Source organism: Esox lucius, chromosome 7, assembly GCF_011004845.1.
Source record: "Esox lucius isolate fEsoLuc1 chromosome 7, fEsoLuc1.pri, whole genome shotgun sequence".
Taxonomy (NCBI): domain Eukaryota; kingdom Metazoa; phylum Chordata; class Actinopteri; order Esociformes; family Esocidae; genus Esox; species Esox lucius.
The window spans coordinates 7,523,514-7,544,269 of record NC_047575.1 but is presented as its reverse complement, the minus strand read 5'-3'; the positions used below and the strand labels follow the sequence as shown (position 1 = coordinate 7,544,269).

The 20,756-nt window shown below is 43.7% G+C and overlaps 1 protein-coding gene across 2 annotated transcripts in view; it reads right to left on the bottom strand.

The window, feature by feature from the left end:
- The window catches only part of LOC105024647 (short transient receptor potential channel 5), a 53,011-nt gene that overhangs the window by 17,544 nt on the left and 14,711 nt on the right, over positions 1-20,756 (bottom strand). For both annotated transcript variants that reach the window (XM_020047826.2, XM_010894716.4), the window contains exons 2-4: positions 14,407-14,842; positions 855-1,172; positions 568-771 (exon numbers count right to left, since the gene is read on the bottom strand). In XM_020047826.2, coding sequence (XP_019903385.2) covers positions 568-771; positions 855-1,172; positions 14,407-14,793 — 909 coding nt within the window. In that variant the 5' untranslated portion in view covers positions 14,794-14,842. The remainder of the gene's footprint in view (positions 1-567; positions 772-854; positions 1,173-14,406; positions 14,843-20,756) is intronic.

Here is a 20,756-nt window from a genome sequence, read left to right as displayed (position 1 = left end):
GCCAAATCGACAGAGTCATACTGAGGGGCTGACCCAAAGGGTACAACTCACCTGACTCAACACCTTGACCTGCTTGCTTCTTAATATGCCTGTCTCTCATCTGTCCTTTTAATATGCCTGTGTCTCAGCCTGTGAAGCAGCTGTCCTTTCAAATGAATTCAATGTGTTTTGACTGAAGTGTACGTACTACACCTGAAATTACTTGTTATTAAGAAAGGGTAAAACTACTACCATTTCTGATTCAGTCCTAAACCATCTCATCTTTAGTCCACAAGTAGCCGCAAACAACAGTTCTTTCTGCTCTTCGGTTCCTAAAAGATTATTATCAGTCAAGAGTTATGTCATTTCACTCTCACAGGCAGCAGCTGGCATTTCACTGGGTAAAAAAATAGCCTAGGGAATTCATTATTTCCACTCCAGTGATTTTATCAGCAAGATGTGCTTGTTACAAAAAAGTAGGTGAAATAGGTGAGACAGCCTATCGCCCTGAGAGTATGTCACACAAACGCAGTGCCTATCCATTCAGCCAAGGACTGTCCCTCTACCAGGCACTTTGTCCCATCTTACCTCTTTCTGGTGGTACTTGATGGCCAGTTTGAGTTTGGCCAGGTCACGACAGTCCTGTGGGTCAAGCTCCTCACTGAGGTCATCCCGGTGGTTCAAGATAGTCTCTAGTTCTCTTGAGCTCCTGGCCTGGTCCAGCAGGTCCTTTGCAAACAGCTTACACTGCTGGGACAACTCCTCATATTCCTGACGAAACTCATTCTCCACCTGAAAGAGTAATAAACATGCCGTGAAGCCTTTATAACCCCCTAAAAGTGCACCTGGTCATTCAGATGGAACTTGTTCTCCACCTTGCTCAGCTCCTTCAGCTCCCAGCCCAGACGGAAGGCGGTTAGGATGGGGTCCTCACTTGACAGGGCAATGAGGGACGGGCTGGCCAGGGTCTTGTAGACGTTTAGGCGAGAGCGGGAGTGACGCAGGCTGTCCACCTCTGAGCTGGACACGCATGCCACGCAGTCGCATCGGATCTGGTGGGGCCGGGGGAGGGTCACTTTGCGCTGGACCAGCAGCTTGATGATCTCATAGTTGTTGGTGTGAGCTGCCAGCATGATGGGGGTGATGTCTGGAGTAAATTCTGAGAACTGAGTATCCATCATCAGGTTGGGCACCTGGAGAATAGAACAGGGGTGTCGGGTGGAGAAGGGTTAATAAGCGAGCCCAGACAAGAGCACTAACTAATCTAAAAATAACCTATACATGTAGTCATCTGCACAATCTATACCTATAATAGGTTACCAATTCATGAAATGGATTATCGATAAAATGTACAGAAAATTGATAACCTATTTTGATGCGGTCCAATTTGGTTATTCAATGGCAAGTGTCTTGGAACATTCTAGAGACTCTGAGTGTGAGGGGAGACAGAAGAGTGCAACATTTGCATAAATGTTTTTATTTATCAATATACATAGTTTTTTCTCTTGGAGTCCTCTGATCTTCAGTACTAGTTGATAGGACAGTAGATAGGGCAAGTTGTTATCTTTTATGTGAAACTTTGTAGCTGCTAATTAGCCTCAACGCTATCTAGCTAGTGTTGTACATTAAAGTCTGTAGTAAATATGCCTTTGCTGCTACTGGAAGTTGGTTTGTGTTCATTTATAATTGAGGCAATAGCCTCTGTACTTCCTGTTCCAGGATCTGTTTTTTTTTTATTATTTGAGCTCCAACCAGAATTTTGTAGTTATTATAAAATCTAAAACATAAATTGTAGTGTTTGTTGTGACTTGCACCGTTGGTAGGCCTACTGCATAGGAATTTGTTCTGGATTGTCAATGTCTCTTTTGCGAAGATTTATTGTCAGAAAAGTATGGGACCTTATAGTTGGAGCAACAAACTACAAAATATACATCAGACTCAGTGTATATACCACACCCTAGAGTCTGCATTATTGTTTCGCTTTACTACGCCCAAAAGCACACACGTTTTGCTTGCCTTTAGGAGTTAAACGGTTTGCCAGTACAGTTGGTGTCGTGGTTCAGTACGGTTTCGATACATCTACAAAATAAATGCCTAAGAAATATGTAATTAGATTTCCCACTTATTATAATAGTTAGCATGGGTAGCTTGAATTCCCAGGAGCATATGGAAACAAAGGGACAACAAAAAACAGCAGTACCGGCCTTATTTCTAAATAAAATAGTCATTTAAAACAGAACTTCAAAAAGAGTGCATAGCCCAGCTGCATATATCAATGAAGTCACATAGCAGTGAATAAAATAAAGTATGACCACCTGAAGCACGTTACTTCCAACGAAGAAAATCGATATAATTTGTATGTGAAAAATATATTTTTCTATTTACAATGTACACTTCACAAAAAAATTAAGGGAACACGTAATCATCACAGTACAACACCAAGTCAGTTAAACTTCAGGGAAATCAATCTGACCAGTCAGGAAGCATAAGCGATTGTGAATCAATGTCACCTGTTTTGGTGCAGATGAAAGTGGCAACTAGAGAGGCAACAGCAAGACAACACCCAAAAAGGGAATGGTTTTCCACATGGTGGCCACAGACAGTTGCCCTCTCCTTATCCTTCCTGACTGATTCTTCTCTAGTTTTGTCCTTGTCACTACTGGTAGCATGAGGCAGTACCTGCAGCCCATTCAGGTTACACAGGTAGTCCAGCTCCTCCAGGATGGCACATCCATAAGTGCCGTCGCAAGAAGGTTTGCTGTGTCTCCCAGAACAGTCTCAAGAGCATGGAGGAGATACCAGGAGGCGGGCCGTTACACAAGGAGAGCTGGATAGGGCCGTAGAAGGGCATCAACCCAGCAGCAGTACTGGTATCTGCACCTTAATGCAAGGAGGAACAGGAGGAGCACAGCCAAAGCCCTACAAAAAGCATGTTTCTGACCAAACGATCAGAAACAGACTCCATAAGGGTGGCATGAGGCCCTGACGTCCACTAGTGCAGTGGTTCCCAAACCTCTCCTGGTGCCCCCCAGCCTTTCCATCTATTAGATGTATCCCAGAGCTAGATTCCATCTATTAGATGTATCCCTGAGCTAGCTCTACTGGGACCTGTGCCCACAGCCCAGCACCATGCAGCTTGATTGGTATTAGCCAGAGAACACCAGAATTGCCCTGTTCTCTTCACAGATGAGAGCAGGTTCACACTGAGCACGTGATAGACATGAAAGAGTCTGGAGACGCCATAGTGAACGTTATGCTGCTTGCAACATCATCCAGCATGATTGGTTTGACAGTGGGTCAGTGATGGTCTGGGAAGGCATATCCTTGGAGGGTAACACAGAACTCCATGTGCTAGCCAACGGTACCCTGACTGCTGTTAGGTACCGGAATTAAATCCTCAGACCCATCGTCAGAACTTACTTTGCTGCAGTGGGCCCTGGGTTCCTCCTGGTGCAGGACATCAGCCGGCTCATGTGGCCAGAGTGTGTAAGCAGTTCCTGGATGACAAAGGCATTGATGCCATTGACTGGCCCTCACGTTTCCCAGACCTAAATCCAATTGAGAACCTTTGGGATGCAATGTATCGGTGCATCCAACGCTGCCAAGTAACCACATACTGTCCAGGAGCTCACTGATGCCTGATCCAGGTCTGGGAGAAGATCCCGCAGGACACCATCCACTGTCTCATCAGGAGCATTCCCAGACGTTGTCAGGAGTGCATACAGTCACTTGGGGGCCATACACACTACTGAATCACATTATGAGTTGCCTTGATTAAATTAATGCAAGTTGGAACAGCCTGTGATTTCAATTGTTTCTTTGATTTAGTGTCAGTTTGAATTCAGCCCTCAATCGGTTGATGATTTTCGTTTCCACTGACTGTTGTTACGTCACTTTGTTCTCAACGAATTACACATTGTACAGCAGTGGCGTTGTCAGCCCAGGGCGTTCGGGGCTATAGCCCCGGCTCTTTTATGAATAGCCCCAGATCTCAAATGGAACAAAAATAATAATAACAAAAAATAGCCCCTGATCTATTCATCTATAATTCCGATCGCGCATTATGACAAAGTTGATGTGTAGGCCAAGCGTGTACATCGAAATTTTTCGCATGTACATTAAAAACCCCGCACTTTCTGTGTACAACAATAAATAGTCATGTTACTCGTATAGCTAACCGAATAAAATATAAATAGTCAATGAACAGAGTCTTTATGTTGTAGAAGTTAAATCCACTGCATTGGCAATCCCCGTCATAGTTTACTGGGATACCGAAATGTTCCCAGGCGGCAGAACTGAATCAGTTTGGGGCGTCTTCTAGGTCTGGCTCGCCAATGCTTGCGATGTTGCTCTTCTGCATTCAGCTACTTGCTAATTCCCTCATATGCTAATTCTTGCTATGACCGAGCGTTCCCTATGTTCTCGCTTGAGTGAAACAACTAACGCCGGGAGCACAGACCAATTTGAAGCGGACGTCACGGTTACGTAATTGAAGTTTGGCGGTAGCAGAAAACTGCGGGAACAAGTGCAGGGAAATGGGCAAGATCCTCAGACTAAAGGAGAAAATGACTTGTTGTGCCATTGGATGTCAGAATAGGAATGGAAAAAAGATGGCCTTCCTTTTGATAGAATACCGCTGTCGAAGCCACCCTTTGTAGCTGAATGCAGACGTTTTGGTTGCAAGCCGTACGGCCCACAAAATACATAATCACTGTTTTCTAACACGAAAAAGGTCTATACTGCTACGAGACCTATTTTTTTAAGACAACTTTAGGTTAATTCATACGCAATTGGTCTATGCAATAAATTTTTACAATGAAATATATAATTATTTCCTAGCAATAATACACTAGTAATATATTGTTCGGCTCACAGTGCGTACCGAACCGTGCTCCGTGGACCCTGTACAGAATGGCGAATACAGGTAGGCTTTTCACCCCTAGTTTTCTTATATAAAGGTAAGCTAAGCAAGCTGTGGCTAGCCATGTTCACGAAACACAAGTCATAAATAAACAAGACAAGCCTAGGGGCCGCCATAGACAGTATTGCCCTCTTGAGATTCAAACCCAGGTCGCCCACGTGAAAGGTTGTATCACTACACCACAGAGCTCTACTTTCGAAGGGTGTCAGTATAGCCTCTTGTGTCTATGAACAAATCCTCTTTTGCCACCGGCCGTTTTAACAGTTAATTGACCATTCATGAATGATATTGATACAGTTAAACTGACTAACGTTTCTTACTAAGTTTACCTCCACCACGAATAGCGTCTATGAACTGTTAGCTTTTGCCACTGGCCGTTTGAACAGGTTATTAGCCAGTAATAGGCTTTACTAGTATCTACTAACTTACTGGAATTGTCATAGGAATTCAGCAATTGCTAGTGAGTCTGCCAAAGCTATTTCATTTCAGGACGTAAGAACTTATTTTTTTCTTTCATGGCATAACAACATACTTTTCTCTTTCATTCGTGAATGACATTGATGACATTGAAAAGAAAATTATGTGTGGGGAACTAAAAACCGAAATCCTGAATTTCTCAGTTTGACGAAATGCAGTACTAAACAAACATTCAGTGTTGTTCTATCTTTAGGTACAATAAAGAAAAACACTTTATAATGGTCCTTTGATATCTGAAGAACACGTGTGCATCAATTACCTGCACTCCAGTTGCCAATGTGTAACCATAACGCATCCATCAGTTTATTTCATCACAACAAAGTTCTTTGCGCGGTGGGTGGCGCAGATAGCATTTTAATCAGTTAAGTCACTTGGTCAGAGAAGCTGTTTCCGTTGCTCAAACTCTTTTCCCCCCACTTGGTTTCTTGTTAACAGTTATTGATATGACTACTGCCACTAGAGGGCGCTGTAGTGGTTAGTGGTGATCTTGAGATCTAAATATTTCTTTGTCACGTCTATCTTGGAGAATGCCTGCCAGCGTATGCTCAACACTAGGTTCGGTTCACTTTGTGCAAATGTACAAGATGACTGGCAAAATACTGAGATAACTTGATTAACAACATAGTACATTAAAGGGACAGTTTTTGAAAGTAATGTTAAATCATTTGGAGTTAAAACGGGGTTGGTAAGGAATGGAGGTCTACTAAAGACTGCTATGGGCTTTCAAGGGAACGGATGGAATCAAAATGGCGCACGATTTGTTTAGCATTTTTCTAACTATGTTTTAATTTAATTTAGTTAATTTCACATGAAAGAAGTCTCAGTTAACGTCAGGTAACAGACAACAGGTAATGTGTTCCTTTAAGCAGGGGAAATAACGAGGAGCGAATTTGGCAATAATTGTGGAAAAGTTAATATTGCTATTGTTTAGCACGGGTCAGTTGTGTGTAGGCAAAGAGGTTTTTGATTTTTTTGTGGCACTACCTGTGAAAAAGCAAATTATAAATTGCAAGTTTATAGCTTAGGAAAGGCAATCTGACTTTTAAAGTGTATGGTATATCTGTAATGAATAGGAATTAATTGGGTTTTGTAAAACGTCTACTGTGGATGTCAGGGGTACTACATAAAGTTGGGAATAGAGCGTGGCATGTGGTGGTCCAGGGAGCCACAGCAATACAGAATACGGCATGGTGGTTTATATGCGGAGGCTGTGAGTCATGTTAGTGGGCAGAGAGGGACTGGTGGAGTTCTTGTTACTTTGGCAATGGGTAGAGGTAATGGTATGGTCTGTAGGGTGGTGGAACCAGTGGTGAAGACCTGTTCACATAAGTGTGTGTTGTCTGGGGATACGCTGGTAGTTAAGAAGGTAGACCTTTTGGCATTTGTTGGGAAGATGATCAATTTGACAGCAGTGACAAAGAAGAGGACAGACAAGCTGAAGATCATTGTGGACGCTGAAGCTGAGTTTTTGGGTATAACAGATGTCTCTGTGCCTATGGTGGTGGATATGCTGAATCATACTGATACTGCTAATGGAATGTCTCAGTGTGATACTTAAGGTTATGGTGTTTCTCATCCTACAATGGAATGCAAGGAGCCTAATAGCTAATGGTCAGGAGTTTAAGAAGTATGTATGTGATTTGGAGATAAAACCCAATGTGGTGTGTGTTCAAGAAACGTGGCTTAGGCCACACCTTGATTTTGTTATCCTGGGATACTCTTCCATAAGAGCTGATGGGGGGAATGGTGGGGGTTGTGCTTCGTTTCTGAAGGAAGGACTGGCTTTCCATAGGATACCTGTGTTGACGGAAAGTGAGTGTGTGGTGGTGGAAATCTATGAGGTCGGGGGGAGTTTTAAGTTGGTTAATTTTTATAACCCTTGTTGGCAGCTGACTTGTGAAATGTTTGAAGTGATTGCGGGAGCCGTTGGTAGGGAAATATGGTGTGTTGATTTTAATGCCCAGAATGGTTTATAGGAAAGTGCTCATACTGATGGTAATGGAGTAGTGGTTGAGGAGGTGGTGTCTGCGAGAGCGTCGATGTGTCTTAATGATGGTAGTGGTACGAGAGTGGATGTAGTTAGTGGAACAATGTAATGTTTGGACATGACTAAGGTGTCTAATCCCATGGCAGTGATGTGTGATTTTTAAGTACTGGGTGAGTCCATGGTAGGGAGTGATCATTTCCTGATTTCATGTGTTTTGAATCTTGATGTTGTGGTGCCTGATAGGGTGCCGTTCAGGAGATGGTGCTTTCATAAAGCCGACTGGGAATTGTATGAGGCACACTGTAGGATTGGGTAGGGAGATTTCGTTAGATGGGTCTGTTATGGTGTGTGTTGCCTCTGTGTCTTCCCAGATTTTGGGGGCTGCATCTTTGTATGTCCCACGCAGTGTGGTCGCAGGGAAAAGGAAATTGGTGCCCTGGTGGGCTGATGAGTGCAAGTTGGCTATTTGGGAAAGGAATAGGGCGTACAGGGCCCTGCGTAGCAATATGACTCCGGAGGAACTTCTTGAGTTTTAAAGGAAAAGAGCTCTGGTCTGAAAGGTACCAAGAAGACGGTGTGGAGACAGTTCTGCTCTACAATAGGTAGAGGTACTGATGTTTGGGGTATGTTAAAAAAATGACAGGAAGGAATAAGTCCACTCTCATCCGGGTGCTGGTAGAGGTTGGAACGCAGGCAGTCTCAGACAAGGATAAAGCCGACCTACTGGGCAAAGTGTTTGCTAGTGCGCATGCTGGAGTGGCTCCAGTGCCACTCCAGCAATGCATGGTAATTTGTTTGTAAAAGAGAGAGTGAAGGTTCTTCCTTGGATGCAGACATTACAATGCGAGAAATGCAGGTGGCCTTAAGGGGTACTGGGTGTACGGCACCTGGACAGGATCAGATCTGCCATGTAATGTTAAAGCATCTACCGGAGGAGGTCCTGTTGGTTTGAAGGTTGTATAATAAGGTATGGAAGGAAGGACTACTACCGGCTGGTTGGAAGTGTGTGGTGATATTGCCTTTCCTGAAACCTGGGAAAGACCTGTCTGATGCAGGTAGTTACAGACCCATAGCTTTGACCTGCAAATTGATGAAAAAAGATTATTGAAGTAGGTTGTCGTATTTCTTGGAACATAGGGGATTGTTGAGTCAGTGTCAGAGTGTCTTTCGTAAGGGTAGGTCTACCATGGATGCATTGGTAAAAGTGAGTAATGAGGTTGAGAAAACTATTGCCATGAAAGAGGCTATGGCTCAACATGGAAAAGGCCTGTGATGCTATGTGGAGAGAAGGGCTGCTGATAAAAATGGAAGGTATGGGTATTGGAGGTAGGTTGTATAATTGGGTGTTGGATTTTTTGTTTAGTCACTTCTTTGGTTAAAGTGGGGTCTGACCTGTCGGATGTGTATGGTGTGGAATGTGGAGTTCCACAAGGTGGTGCGATTAGTTCGATGCTCTTCAATCTTATGATGAATGATGTGTTTCAACAGGTAAGCAGGGATAGTGGAGTTTTGCTAAATGCGGATGATGGAGCTATTTGGAAGAGGGGGAGAAATTTTGAGCGTGTCACTGCGTCTATTCAAGAAGCTATATAGGTTGTGCAAAGGTGGCCTGGGGACTGGGGCTTCAGATTCTCGGTGGTCAAGTCGTGCTGTATGTTTTTCTCTAGGAGGAAGGTGGATGATAGTGTGCCTATGGTGTATATACACTCACCTAAAGGATTATTAGGAACACCATACTAATACTGTGTTTGACCCCCTTTTGCCTTCAGAACTGCCTTAATTCTACATGGCATTGATTCAACAAGGTGCTGAAAGCATTCTTTAGAAATGTTGGCCCATATTGATAGGATAGCATCTTGCAGTTGATGGAGATTTGTGGGATGCACATCCAGGGCCAGGGCACGAATATATATATATATACACACACCTATATATACCTATATATACACACCTATATATACCTATATATAAGCCTATATATACCTATATATACACCTATATATACATATATAAACGCACTACGCAGACCTATTCATTTACTTATTAATAAAGCTGTAAAGTAGATCTTTCAAAATTGACCACTTATCACAAATACAGGACTGGAGATGAAAAGTTTAACTGACACGTAGGCCTAACCGCGATCAGTTAGTGGGAAATTAATGTTTTGTGCTATTATCTAAATATCGATTAAAAAAAACGACACATATAGTTTCTGGGAGTTTCTCCCTAATTTCTGCTACGAGTTTTTCATAGTGGCATTTTTTCATCTGAGAAATGCTGTGATTGGTGGATAGGGAGCACCCGGAGCAGGCGACTGGTTATGTCGTTGTCACTAACATCGACATAACCAATCACAGTGTGACAGATGCTTTACATATCACCAACGGCAAGTTTAATTTTAAATGAATGTAGCCTACTGGCGGACTGGCGGTCTGGCACACGTGGGTGCTCGTGCTCGCTATTTTCCGTGGGTGCTCGCTATTTTCCGTGGGTGCTCGAGCCCCGGAGCACCCACGGTATCGGCGCCTATGCATTTCAGTACAGTGAACTCATTGTCATGTTCAAGAAACCAATTTGAAATGAATCGAGCTTTGTGACATGGTGCATTATCCTGCTGGAAGTAGCCATCAGAGGATGGGTACATGGTGGTCATAAAGGGATGGACATGGTCAGAAACAATGCTCAGGTAGGCCGTGGCATTTAAACGATGCCCAATTGGCACTAAGGGGCCTAAAGTGTGCCAAGAAAACATCCCCCACACCATTACACCACCACCACCAGCCTGCACAGTGGTAACAAGGCATGATGGATCCATGTTCTCATTCTGTTTATGCCAAATTCTGACTCTATCAGACCAGGCAACATTCTTCCAGTCTTCAACTGTCCAATTTTGGTGAGCTTGTGCAAATTGTAGCCTCTTTTTCCTATTTGTAGTGGAGATGAGTGGTACCCGGTGGGGTCTTCTGCTGTTGTAGCCCATCCGCCTCAAGGTTGTGCGTGTTGTGGCTTCACAAATGCTTTGCTGCATACCTCGGTTGTAATGAGTGGTTATTTCAGTCAAAGTTGCTCTTCTATCAGCTTGAATCAGTCGGCCCATTCTCCTCTGACCTCTAGCATCAACAAGGCATTGTCGCCCACAGGACTGCCGCATACTGGATGTTTTTCCCTTTTCACACCATTCTTTGTAAACCCTAGAAATGGTTGTGCGTGAAAATCTCAGTAACTGAGCAGATTGTGAAATACTCAGACCGGCCCGTCTGGCACCAACAACCATGCCACGCTCAAAATTGCTTTCCCATTCTGACATTCAGTTTGGAGTTCAGGAGGTTGTCTTGACCAGGACCACACCCCTAAATGCATTGAAGCAACTGCCATGTGATTGGTTGATTAGATAATTGCATTAATGAGAAATTGAACAGGTGTTCCTAATAATCCTTTAGGTCAGTGTATATGGTCAACCTTTGAGTAGGGTGACTAAGTTTAAGTATCTGGGCCTGTGGTTTACAGAGAGGCTTTCGTGGACAGAGTATGTGGGAACACTTGTTACGAAGTGTAGTAAGGTGCTGAATGTTTTGCAGGCAGTATCTGGGTATGAATGGGGAGCAGATAGACAGTTCCTTTTGGATATTTATAGAGCACTAATCAGGACTTTGATAAAATATGGGTGTATAATGGATGGGGCAGCAGCGGATACGTGGTTACGGAAGCTGGACAGATGACAATTTAGGTGCTTTTAAATCATCTCAGATATGGGCCTTGTTAATGATGGTGGGAGAGATGCCTCTGGACATTTGGTGTAAGAAACTGTCACTGGCGTATCGGGTTTGGTTGAAAGGACCTGGGGTTGGCCACCCTGCCGTTAATGTATTGGAAGATTGTTGGGAGTATGGGACAGGACAAGGTATGGGGTTTGGGTGGATAGTTGGGAAGCAGGTGGAGGAGAGTGGTTTTGGGGAACTGGAAGTTGGCCCTGCTGTGGTGACGGGTGGGGTTCCAGCATGGTTGCTTCCAGACCCTGTTGTGGATATGGACTTGGTGGAGCGAAGGAAAGACTGGCCAGATGGGTGTGTCGTGGGGGAACAGGTGGATAGATATATTAAGGATAGATATTATGCATGTGTGAGGGTGTTCACAGATGGGTCTAAGGACCCGGTCAGTGGGCATGTGGGGGCCAGTGTATAAGTTCCGGATTTTGGTTTTCAGCTGTGCAATCGGCAAGCGGATGATTTGGCTGTGTACACGGTGGAACTGGTGGTGATGGTTATTGCACTTCGGTGGGTGGAGGACGTGCGGTCCGACAGGATTGTGATGTGTACTGATTCCCTGTCGGTGTTGTGTAGTTTCGTTTCAGGCGAGTCTAATAGGAGTGAATTGCTGGTGTTATTGTGGGGACTGGAGAGATTGGGAGTGGTGGTACGATTCTGTTGGGTGCCGGCCCACTCGGGTGTTGAGGGGAATGAGATTGCCGATGGGGTAGCAAAGAGGGCGTTGGAGAAGAACTTAGATGTGGTCAGGGTGACATTGGGGAAAAGTGAAGCCAAATGCAAGGTCAGAGGGATTGTGATGAATGTCTGGCAGAGAAGGTGGGATGTGGAGCCCCAAGCACACTGCCATTTTTTCATTCTCCCATCTTCATTTCTTCATTCTCCTATGTGTATTTTGCAGCCAGTGCATTGCTGTTAGCTCGAATGTTATCTATCACTAGTAGGAGAAAGGCAGTATTAGACATGTCTCCAAACAGCTGTTAGAGACATTAGGCATCATTGACAAAGTAGTAAGTCACATCAGTGCATGTTTTGTACTACAGGACCATAAATATATATAGAGCTGAACTGCTCAGGGAATCTCAATTGTGTTTCGCAGACTGACTTGACTAATTCATCAGAATCTGAGCAGGGGCCAGGAATTATCAGAGGGATGTGAGGGTCCATAGAGTGGATGTTGAGGTTAATCAATCAAATTTCAATCAAATTTATTTATAAAACCGTTCTTTCATCAGCAGTTGTCACAAAGTGCTTTTACAAATCACCCAGCCTTAAACCCCACGGAGCAAACAACAGTAGTGTTGAATTTCAGTGGCTAGGAAAAACTCCCTAAGAAGGACGAAATTTAGGAAGAAACCTAGAGAGGACCCAGGCTCAGAGGGGTGGCTAGTCCTCTTCTGGCTGTACCGAGTGAACATATTAAGATTACAAATTGTAATAATTAATAAATGCATGTGGGCTGAGTCCAGAGTCTATTTAAATTTAGTCCAGGTAGGAAGCATGACCAGATGGACAGGGATAACACTGGGGAGGGGGGAAAGTGTCAGAACAGTGGCAGCTGAAATCGTCAGGTATCGTCTTGATCTGCAACACAACCAGGAGGACTTTAGACAGTGACAGCAACAGGTCTTTCAAGCCTGGTACTCCTCAGATGTTGGACAAGACCTCATGTCCTCCTAAGTTTAAAACGGCAGGAGACAGGGAACATTTAGAAAATGCATTCCTAAGATCTACAGGGATTTATAGTGGAGAAGGAGAACTGACCCTACTCCTCCAGCTCAATAATATAGCAGAGTATACATGGGGCTGAGACAGGGGGGTCCAGTAACACTGTGGCCCTCTCTGGGGGAGGTGAGTGATAAAAGGGATACTACAGAACATCTATAAACCCAAGTCTTCAAACCTATCCTCGAGGACCCCCAGACATTTCACACGTTTGTGTTAGCCCTGAACAGGCACACCTGAATGACCAATCAAGGGCTTGATGATTAGCTGTCTAAGTCTAATCAGGTGTGTCAGCTCTGATGTAGATCAGATACATGAAACGGCTGAGGGGTCTCTTAGAAGATTAACTTTTTTTAATTACTGTGCTCTGTGTTTCAGCTTGTCTGTTGTTTTTATCCACAGCTATGAACTTTGTATATGCTGTTCTACATGAGTCCACATGGCATGAGTAGATTTATACTGCTGTTAATAGGGAAGGTCCTGGGTGTTTATCTGTCTAATCTGTGGGAGAACATCCAGGCCCCTGCCTACTATGTTGTCCCTTACTCATGGATGTCTTTTTTTTTTATTTTAGGCATAGGGCAACATAAGGGGTGCCTAATAATTGCCTAATATGACCAGACAGAAATTAGGCGCTGGACTTGAAACCATTGGAGATTCCTATTGAGCTTAATGTTTTAGAGTAGGTTTACTGTGTTTGCAAAATCAGACCATGATGTACTACTGTAGTATGCTGTGTAATCTTTTATCAAATGATACATGTATTACTAATAAGAAGTAATGTCGTATTTTTCTCAATTGAGACACAAACTGCCACTTTTCAGAGGTCCATCAAGAGTTACTTTGGTAATGGAGTTACAGTACCACTTGCACTGATGTTGAAAACAATATCAATATCCAAGGAAACTAAGTCTCGTTGAGGATATTTTCATATACAGACTCTTCTGCAGGGCTTCTAAAAATGATTTTAAGTTAATTTCTTTACAATTAAAAATCCCCCAAAATGGTTACAAATAGAAAGGTTTTTTACATGAAAGTTACAGCGGTAATGTCCTGGTCACCTCTGTTATCTAATATACATGTCACCAGTGACCTATGACCCTCTCAAACAGTGCCCTGTTGTGTACCAACAAATTAAAATATCCCTAGACAGACAACATATACTCAACAGATAAATTACACATTAAGCGAAATTTGCCCCTACAGTCATACTTGACTTCATAAAAAAAAATCTGTTAAAGTGAAACGCTTACAGTGTATAAAACCCTGCCCCGTGTGACAGTCAGTTGGGAGAATTAGGATTTTTGCTTGCGGTACAAGGGCGTCTGTGGGCAAAATAACTACATTTTTTGTGAGTACATTATGACCACACCCTGAGGCATCGACAGCCATGGTTGCTGCCAACAAGAAAGTCTGTCCGTGACTATTGTTCTTGTATGTACGTAACTTGTCTAACCTGTAACAAGGTGGCATATACAATATGTGTATCAGGTTTATACTTAAACCTTGCTAGCTCAAATGTGCCTCCACTTCTCCTTAGACCCTCCACTGACCTGCTTCTCTCCGCTGGGCTTGCGGTGGGACAGGAGCAACTCCACGGCACCCACCACCTCCTTGCGGATTGCGTAAAGCAGAGCATCCCCCACGTGCACGCCATGGTTGAGCAGCAATTCCATCACTTCGAGGTTCTCGTTTTCGATGGCAATGAGCAGCGCACTGCGCCCGAGCGGGTCCAGGCAGTTCACGTTGATGTTGTAGTAGATCTCGGCCTCCTGCAGGGCTAGCTTCACCCCGGCATAGTCGCCCTTCTCCACTGCCGTCAGGTACGCCCGCTCCTCCGCCGAGAGCTCTGCCTCCGCCCGCACTATCTGGAGTGGGATGCGGTCACGGTACGGCGAGTAGCTCGCCTTCTTGTAGTACAGCTGGGCCATGGGATTCATTGTGCTCACACGTTTGGCGTCGCTCACGGCCTACGTGGGTGATTGGAATCTGTGTCAAAACAAAAACAGCATGGATTACAGTTTGGTTCTTCACAAATTACATGGTTGGCTAGGTGATACTGGGTATTTTAATGGTGCAGGTTTGCCAAATCAACAGTACTGGGAGACATGTTGTTAACTCCCTTGGACATCTACTTGATTCTCTTGACAATAGAGGGTTTCACCTGTGTTTTAGCCAGGCTGTTGGGACCATGTTAATACTGTGGCTTTGTTTGCCTTCTCCTTTGATGTTGCTCTTAACAGCAGAAATGGAGTACGTTTGACTGTGCTTTGTTTGATCACTGAAAGCAGAGGGATTCTTTTCCACCTGAAATTGACAGCAGAGGTGAAGGTGCCTTGAGGTGGCTGATCATGGAGGGGGCCCCTCTGCCATCCCACAACCACACCTCTGGTCCTCATTACCAACACTGCCAATGCCAGCTCTGTGGTCCCACACAGCCCCCAAAAAGGCTTTCTCTCTCTGGGGCTCTGCTCACACACAACCAGGGAGACATCCATATTCATTGAACTGCATGGAGTGGGGGTATAGGAGGTGGGAGGCTGGGGCCTGGGGGTAGTGCACTGTGCTGTTACCCTGCCAAATATACTTCTCCAAACCATAAATGAGAGGGGAGTCGGAGACGGGGTGTCGAGGGGGTGATGAAGAGAAACTGACTTGAGGATGGTGCTTGCTTTTCCGTCAGCCTGGTCTTTGCATGAGTGAGCCCTCAGCTTCTGAGGCTCTGCGGGAGAGATGGGTCCACTCCTAGCTGAGTCACAGGCGACAAAACCCTCTCCAAATGTATTTTTCCTGCAGTGTTTGGAGGGCTGGTTTGAGTGCTTCTGGAGGGAGCTTAATCTCCTGGGGATGGTGACCTTGGCAAGGCACTGAGGTCCTGCTCAGATCACTTAGATTTAACAAACACAGCAAATGGATTGTCCGAAACCAAATGCTAGATACACTACTGTTCAAAAGATTGGGGTCACTTAGAAATGTCCTTGTTTTCGAAAGAGAAGTAATTTTTTTGTCCATTAAAATAACATAAAATTGTTATGATGACATTGTTAATGTTGTAATTGTAGCTTGAAACGGCTGGTTTTTCTAATGGTCTATCTACATAGGTGTACAGAGGTCCATCATTAGCAACCATCCGTCCTGTGTTTCAATGGCACGTTGGGTTTACTAATCCATGTTTATAATTTTAAAAGGCTAATTTGTCATTAGAAAACCCTTTTACAATTGTTAGCACAGCTGAACTGTTGTGCTGATTAAAGATGCATTAAAACAGGCCTTCTTTAGAGTAGTTGATTATCTGGAGCATCAAGAATATAAAGAGTGGGAGGACCCAGTGCACAACTGCACAAGATGACAATTGCATTAGATTGATTGTCTAGTGTGAGAAACAGATGCCTCAAGTCCTCAACTGGCAGCTCTTTTCAATAGTACCCACAAAACACCAGTTTCAATGTCAACAGTGAAGAGGCGACAACTCCTTTTTCTTTGCAACTCTGGCCTTCTAGGCAGAGTCATTATAGGCAGAGTTGCAAAGAAAAAGCCTGACTGACCAATATCTCAGACTGGCCAATAAAAAGATTAAGATGGGCAAAAGAACACAGACATTGGACAGAGGAAGATTGGAAAAAGTTTTATAAACAGACAAATCTAAGTTTGAGATGATTGGATCACCAAAAAGAACATTGCTGAGACGCAGACCAAATGAAAAGATGCCGGAGGAGTGCTTGACACCATCTGTCAAGCATGGTGGAGGCAATGTGAAGGTCTGGGGGTACTTTGCTGGTGGTAAAGTGGGAGATTTGAACAGGGTAAAAAGGATCTTGGAGAAGGAAATCTCCATTTTGCAATGCAATGCCATACCCTGTGGATGGTGCTTGTTTGGAACTGATTTATTCCTATGACAGGACAATGACCTGAAGCACAGCTCCAAATTATGCAAGAACTATTTAGGAAAGAAGCAGTCAGCTGGTATTCTGTCTATAATGAAGTCACCGGATCTCAATCCTTTCTGAGCTGTTGTGGGAGCAGCTTGACTGTATGATACGTGAGACATGCCAATCAAACTTGTGGGTGGTGCTTCAGGAAGCATGGGGTGAAATCTCTTTACCTCAACAAATTGACAACTAGAATGCCAATGGTCCTCAAGGCTGTCATTGCTGCAAATGGAGGATTCTTTGACAAAAGCAAAGTTTGAAGGACGCAATAATTTTGTCAATGACTATATTTCCCATTCATTTAGCTATATTTCCTATTCAAACTCATTTCATGTTTGTTTTCATTTAAAATAAGGACATTTCTAAGTGACCCCAAACTTTTGAACGTTATTGTATGTCCACCCCTAGGCCCAGCTCATTAGCCCCTGATGATTTCAAGCAGTAGTTGAACCTACCATTGATTTAATCGATACAACTGAGACACCTTTGATCTCATTTGATTGTTTGCTGTCAGCTGTATTTAAAGTAGTAGAAATGTCTCCTTATTAGCCACTGCGGCAGCCCAGTTGTTAGAATGTTTAAATAAAGGAATGTTTTCTAACATCCAATTACTCTTTTACACTCAATAGCTGGTTGTGCACAATGGCTTTGCCAAAATCATCACCTTTAGTTGTTGGTCAGTCTCACATCAGTGGAAGATGTTTTGGGCCAATCTTACATTCATGCTTTAACTCAGGAACATATAGGTTATTGAGAATGAACTGCTTGTTTCAGATCCTGCCATAACGTCTGAATTTGGTTTGGCCTGCCCATTGAGTAGGGTATGCCAAAAAGTTTGTGCCTGGGGTTGTACAGCAGTGTATGCTGCCTCTGGTACATGTATTGCCGCGCAAGGTTTTGAATCCAACTCACTGCTCTTTCAGCAAAATCCCTCTCTACCTTTCAAATTTTCTATCAAATAAAGCGTAGTTTCTATCAAATAAAGCATAAAATGCTTGTAATGCTTTCAGACTACGGTTGTCGCGATATACCGGTATTGATGACAAGAGAAAACATGACCACTTACAGTTGAAGGGAATAACGTGATCATCTAACAAGGGCACACGTCAAGATCTGCATAGATTAGATGGTAAGCAAACAATCAGTTCTTCTAGTCAACGTGTTGGATGCAGGGGAAATGGATAGGAGTAAAGACCTGAGCGACTTTGACAAGTGCCAAATTGTTATAGCCAGACAACTGGGTCAGATCATCTCTGAAATGGCAAGGCTTGTGGGATGCTCCTGGTCACCACTGGTGAGTAACAACCGACAGTGGTCTGAGGAGGGACAAACCGTTGACAGGGTATTGGGCGCCTAATGCTCGTCGATGCGCGAAGACAACGAAAGCTATCATGTCTGGTCCAAATCGACAGAAGGTCTACCGTAGCACAAGTCACAGAACATTTTAATGATGGTTATGTCACAACACAGTGCATTGCACCCTGCTTCATAACCGCAGACAAGTTAGTGACCATGATGACCCCTGTACCGAAAGCTCCTAAAATGGGCACACAAGTGTTGGAACTGTACTTTAAGTCCTGTTTTCTTTTTCATCACGTGTGCCATTTACATTGGGATGTGATGGCACCAGGATGAATTGTGAAAAGACAACATGCCAGTGGAGGGAGTGTGACGCTGCTGGAAAACTCTGGGCATTCATGTGGATGTCAATTTGACATGTGCCACCTACCTAAACATCGTTGCAGACCAGGTACACTCTTTCATTGCAGACCAGGTACACTCCTTCATTGCAATGGTATTCCCTGATGGCAGTGGTCTTTTTCAGCAGGATAATGCGCCCTGCCACACCACACACATTGTTCAAGGTGTTGCCATGACCTCCAAATTCCCCAGATCTCGATGCGATTGAACATCTGTGGGATGTGCTGGACTAACAAGTCTGATCCATGGTGGCTCTACCTCATAACTTACAGGACTTGATGGATCTGCTGCTAATGTTTTGGTGCCAGATACCACAGGGCATCTTCAGGGGTCCATGCCTCGGCGGGTTGGCACTGTTTGGGGGCATATGGAGGACCAACAACATATTAGGCAGGTGGTCATAATGTTTTTGCTCATCAGTGCAAGGCTACATAAAACTATTTGAAATGGCCTGTTACAAAACTTATTTTGTTAAATCAATAAAAAAAATAAAAAAAATACACATACTGGGTCCTTTGTTCACTCAGGAAACACTTAAATTTTTGGTAGATGATCTGAGAACGTTGTGACAAATACAGTTCCCTCCACTAACATTGGCAGCCTTAGTAAATACGAGCAAAACTGCTGTGAAAAAAGTATTTATTGTTTAACTTTTTGCTTTTACATTCAAAAAATCTAACCTTTAATACAAGAACAAATATAAAAAAGGAAATTAAATATTCTTCTCCAAAACATGTCATAATTATTGGCACCCCTAGACATTATTATGAATAAAATCTGAAGTATTTTCCCATTCCCATTATTTTACAGTTAAGTGGCAAGCTATGACTTCTCGTTTCACTGGGGTATAAATATGCGGTGACACATGCCAAATTCCCATAGTGGTTCATCACCAGAGAATACAGTAATGATGTGCAACAGAAGGTTGTTCAGCTGCACAAATCAGGAAATGGCTATGAGTCAGTTGCTCTACTGTAATATACGGGGTAATATACGCTAGATCACAAGAGTAGGGGTTTCCACAATTCTCTCATCTTTTCACTTGACGTGTTTTTCAGTCTTCATCACCTACAGTGCGGCAAAAAATTATTTAGTCAGCCCCCAATTGTGCAAGTTCTCCCACTTAAAAAGATGAGAGGCCTGTCATTTTCATCATAGGTACACTTCAACTATGAGAGACAAAATGAAAAAAGAAATCGAGAAAATCACATTGTAGGATATTGGTAAATTCCTCTGTAAAATAAGTATTTAGTCACCTACAAACAAGCAAGATATGGCTCTCACAGACCTGTAACTTCTTCTTTAAGAGGCTCCTCTGTCCTCCACTCGTTACCTGTATTAATGGCACCTGTTTGAACTTGTTATCAGTATAAAAGACACCTGTCCACAACCTCAAACAGTCACACTCCAAACTCCACTATGGCCAAGACCAAAGAGCTGTCAAAGGACACCAGAAACAAAATTGTAGACCTACACCAGGCTGGGAAGACTGAATCTGCAATAGGTAAGCAGCTTGGTGTGAAGAAATCAACTGTGGGAGCAATTATAAGAAAATGGAAGACATACAAGACCACTGATAATCTCCCTCGATCCGTGGCTCCACGCAAGATCTCACCTTGTGGGGTCAAAATGATCATAAAAACGGTGAGCAAAAATCCCAGAACCACACGGGGGGACCGAGTGAATGACCTGCAGAGAGCTGGGACCAAAGTAACAAAGGGTACCATCAGTAACACACTACGCCGCCAGGGACTCAAATCCTGCAGTGCCAGACATGTCCCCACTGCTTAATGTCCAGGCCCGTCTGAGGTTTGCCAGAGAGCATTTGGATGGTCCAGAAGAGGATTGGGAGAATGTCATATGGTCAGATGAAACCAAAATAGAACTTTTTGGAAAAAACTCAACTGGTCGTGTTTGGAGGAGAAAGAATGCTGAGTTGCATCCAAAAAACACCATACCTACTGTGAAGCATGGGGGTGGAAACATCATGCTTTGGGGCTGTTTTTCTGCAAAGGGACCAGGACGACTGATCCGTGTAAAGGAAAGAATGAATGGGGCCATGTATCGTGAGATTTTGAGTGGAAACCTCCTTCCATCAGCAAGGGCATTGAGGATGAAACATGGCTGGGTCTTTCAGCATGACAATGATCCCAAACACACCACCCGGCAATGAAGGAGTGGCTTCTTAAGAAGCATTTCAAGGTCCCGGAGTGGCCTAGCCAGTCACCAGATCTCAACCCCATAGAAAATCTTTGGAGGGAGTTGAAAGTCTG